The sequence below is a fragment of the Triticum aestivum genome, chromosome 7D, assembly GCF_018294505.1.
Source record: "Triticum aestivum cultivar Chinese Spring chromosome 7D, IWGSC CS RefSeq v2.1, whole genome shotgun sequence".
In the NCBI taxonomy this organism is placed as follows: Eukaryota; Viridiplantae; Streptophyta; class Magnoliopsida; order Poales; family Poaceae; genus Triticum; species Triticum aestivum.
Window position 1 is genome coordinate 136,070,938 of NC_057814.1, and position 4,024 is coordinate 136,074,961.

Sequence of the window (4,024 nt, forward strand, 5' to 3'; positions counted from 1 at the left end):
AAAAGCCCCCGGCATGGCCCTTTTCCCCGCGGCCCTATCGACCCGATGCTCGGAAGAATAGACAAAAGCTTCAATCAAGTCATATGAAAATGGGAAAACAATGGTCGCGGTCATCGTTTCCTGCACCCCGGAAAGCTCCGGCTCCAGCTGCCGTAAACATATCTCACGCCTCGATCGCGGCGGCCGTGTCAGCGAGGCGATTGGGCTACCTGGATCCGGTGAATCTCGGGGGCGAACGGGAGGGCGAAAACGTTTTGTTATTCGCGGCCAGCCACGCCGCGCCAAGCCGGCCGTCAGAGCGGATCACGTGTCCAGGGCTCCAAAGGATACTGGATAGTGTAGCCGTATTGGTTTTGCTTTTGTTTTTGTATCGGTCTCTCTCTCGATCAGAGTATACATACTTGTGTAGCTAGTCGTCGACAGTCAGCTCGAGCTCGACAGCGAGGAGGGTGAGACCAGGGAAGAAGAGCAGCCCGACCAGCTTTGCCTGGTCACGTGTGGCGCGCGCGGGAGATCTTCCCACCAGGAGCCGGGGAGATTTTGTTCCGGAGGACGCGATCTTGTCCGGCAGACCGTGAATATATGCGCCGTGACCAAATCCAAGGTAACATCACACACATATCCGCTTCGAAAGCCGCGACGACGACGACCAGCTAGCCCGCCTATTTAGCCCGCCCATCACAGCGCGCTCATTTGGAGGATGTGTTTGTACTTGTAGCACTACGTCGCCGGGCAGGGTGTGGGTGTGTAGGAAGTGCGATCGAGTGAGCAGGAGCTAGAGCTAGTGGTGCCAGGGGCAGGGCGGACCGATGGGAGCGGCCATGGCGGAGGAGAAGAGGGCGCACGCGATGATGTTCCCGTTCCCGTGCTCGGGCCACATCAACCCGACGCTGAAGCTGGCGGAGCTGCTGCACTCGCGCGGGGTGCACGTCACCTTCGTCAACACCGAGCACAACCACGAGCGGCTGCTGCGGACGGGCGGCGCGCGGCTCGCCGGCCGGGACGGGTTCCGGTTCGAGTCCGTGCCCGACGGGCTGGACGACGCGGACCGCGCCGCGCCCGACAAGACGGTGAGGCTCTACCTGTCGCTGCGGAGGAGCTGCGGCCCGCCGCTGGTGGACCTGGCGCGCCGGCTCGGGGAGCAAGAGGGCGTGCCGCCCGTCACCTGCGTCGTGCTCAGCGGCCTCGCCAGCTTCGTGCTGGGCGTCGCGGAGGAGCTCCGCGTGCCGTCCTTCGTCATCTGGGGCACCAGCGCCGTCGGCTTCGTCTGCACGCTCCGGCTGCGCCAGCTCACACAGAGAGGCTACACGCCGCTCAAAGGTACACCTATCTGAACGATCGGCCCATCGCCCGCGCTCGTCATGCTTGATGATCGTTGCATGAGCGCACATGGATGCTGCACGTGTCGCACTGTGTGTATATGGATCGATGCAAATGTTCAATCCGTGTCTGTTTCTTGGGTCTGCAGATGAGAGCTACTTGACCAACGGGTACCTGGACACGCCGATCGACTGGATCGCCGGGATGCCGGCGGTGCGGCTCGGCGACATCTCCAGCTTCGTCCGGACGGTGGAGCCGAACGGATTCGGCCTGCGCGTGGAGGAGGAGGAGGCCAACAGCTGCGCCAGGGCGCAGGGCCTCATCCTCAACACGTTCGACGAGCTCGAGTCAGACGTCCTGGGCGCGCTCCGGGACGAGTTCCCGCGCGTGTACACCATCGGGCCGCTCGCGGCCGCCATGCACCGCCGCGTCGACCACGGCGCGTCCGGGCTGAGCCTGTGGGAGGAGGACGCGGCGTGCATGGCGTGGCTGGACGCGCAACCGGTGGCGGGGTCGGTGCTGTACGTCAGCTTCGGGAGCCTGGCGGTGCTGTCGCTGGACCAGCTGGCGGAGTTCGCGTGGGGCCTCGCCGCCAGCAACCGCCCGTTCCTCTGGGTCGTGCGGCCCGGCCTCGTCGCCGGCGACCGCGGCATGGAAGCCCTGCCCGCCGACTTCCTCGCGGAGACCAAAGGGCGGCGCTTCATCGCCGAGTGGTGCGCGCAGGAGCAGGTGCTGCGGCACCGCGCCGTGGGGGGCTTCCTGACGCACAGCGGGTGGAACTCGACGACGGAGAGCATCTGGGCCGGCGTGCCGATGATCTGCGCGCCGGGGTTCGCGGACCAGTACATCAACAGCCGGTACGTGTGCGGGGAGTGGGGCGTCGGGCTGCGCCTGGACGAGCAGCTGCGGCGAGAGCAGGTGGCGGCGCACATCGAGGAGCTCATGGGCGGTGGCGAGGGGGGCGAGGAGATGAGGCGCCGCGCCGCCGAGTGGAAGGCTCGGGCCGAGGCGGCCACGGCGCCCGGAGGGTCGGCGTACGAGAACCTCGACAAGCTGGTCGAGGAGCTGCGGCTGGAGGTGCCGGACGGCGGCAAGCCTGCCAAAGTCACGCACGCCCGGTGACGTCACCGCCGGGCAGCGTCATGTCCCACTGTTGCGTAATGTACTCTTAGACTTTTGGGTGCATGCTGTTGTTTTCTCTCGATCTCGAAGTTGTCATTTATCGTCAAGATTTAGCTCAGCGACTGGCACGCCGATCGTTTCTTACACGCATGGCTCTCTTCAAACTATGCAAATCATGGGCTTAAGGACATCTCCGAGGGCGACCCGCAAAATCCCTCTAGTATCCGTTCAGACACGGATGCAAAGGCACTCATCTAAGGTTGTTCGCATACATTTTAGCAATTTTTTAGATCAATCGGACAAAATTCATGCAACAATGACGGATTTCATACAAACCGTGGACACGGTTGCAGATCCAATGATGCACGCATACATTTCAACAACTTTTTAAACCAACCCGATAAAATTTATGCAAGCACAGCGGATTTTATATAAACCGGATGACATTCATTATATTTTGAATATTTTTAACAAAAAACTATACCGGACTAAGGTAAAACTAGTCTATGGCCGGCGCCGGCAGATATCAATGCGCAAGACACGGATAACCTTACTAGTCTACGACTAGCCGCGGCGGATCTCCATTGCCTTTCCCATGTCTGGAAGCCCGCTCGTTGAACTGTCGTGAGCCCCGGAGGTATATGCCTCAACGCAAAAGGCGGCTCGCTTCCCCATGTTCGGCAGCGCCGCTCATCGGAGTGGAATCCCCGCAATATGCTTCAGCCCCAGAGGAAGGGGACGACGATGGCCTGCGACCGGGCAAGACACCGGTTGTGTATGTCGGCGTTGCCTCGATGGTGGCCTTCATGGGAACCAAGCAGTGGCGGCCTCCCGTGTTCTACTTCTCCTCGATGATGGCTTTCTTTCTCCGTCGGATGTGTTGGCATCATTTCGTCCATCTCCGCAAAGTTGGCTTCTTTCTCTACCGGCAGGGTACGGTTACACGCACGTTGACAGCGGATGGCGCGGTTTCGGGCACGGGAGCAGCGGTACAACACGATGGCGTCCATGGCAGCCATGATGTCGTGCCGCTGTGCTCCCCCGCGTGCAGGCCTGGAGAAACTAGCCGCTCCTCGATGAGCTGGGTTGGAGCAGCAAATTGCTAAACGACGCGCCGGCTTGGAGCTTCTGCATCCGCGAGCTAGGCTATAGCGGACTGGATCGTCGAGGGTGGTGGAGGAGATCGTTGGCTTGCTTGTATCCGGCGGTCTCGACGGGCCACCCAGCCGGCTTTTATGCCGGAGAACTCCTCTTCCTGCTCGTCGGATGCCATGGAGATCATGGAGAAAATAGTGCAAGGAGGAGATGGGAGCGGAGTGTGGTGCGATTTTTTCCCGGCATCTGGCACCGTTTAAATAGCAGGTGGAGGTGCCAACCGGCGTTGTGTTTAATGACGGGCGGCTCGTGAATGGACGTGTGCCGGAGTAGGTTTCTCGGTCAGGATGGGAATGGGTCGGGTCGGCCCGCTGGGTCGCTGACCCGACCCAAAAATTTGAGGCCAATGGGTCAAGTGGGTCGGTCTCAAACGAGATTTGGGTCAACAGGGCCGGCATCGGGTGACCCGCTGGGTCAGCCGGGTCGG

General features: G+C 61.3%; 1 protein-coding gene across 1 annotated transcript; it reads left to right on the forward strand.

Annotated features, from left to right (window-relative positions):
• The first annotated feature begins 396 nt into the window (after nucleotides 1–396).
• On the forward strand, nucleotides 397–2,586 carry LOC123166041 (UDP-glycosyltransferase 85A7). The gene is made up of 3 exons (XM_044583799.1): nucleotides 397–604; nucleotides 719–1,320; nucleotides 1,469–2,586. Exons 2-3 carry the CDS (start codon nucleotides 810–812, stop codon nucleotides 2,440–2,442), a joined length of 1,485 nt encoding a protein of 494 aa, XP_044439734.1. The 5' UTR covers nucleotides 397–604; nucleotides 719–809; the 3' UTR covers nucleotides 2,443–2,586.
• The last annotated feature ends 1,438 nt before the right edge of the window (nucleotides 2,587–4,024 follow it).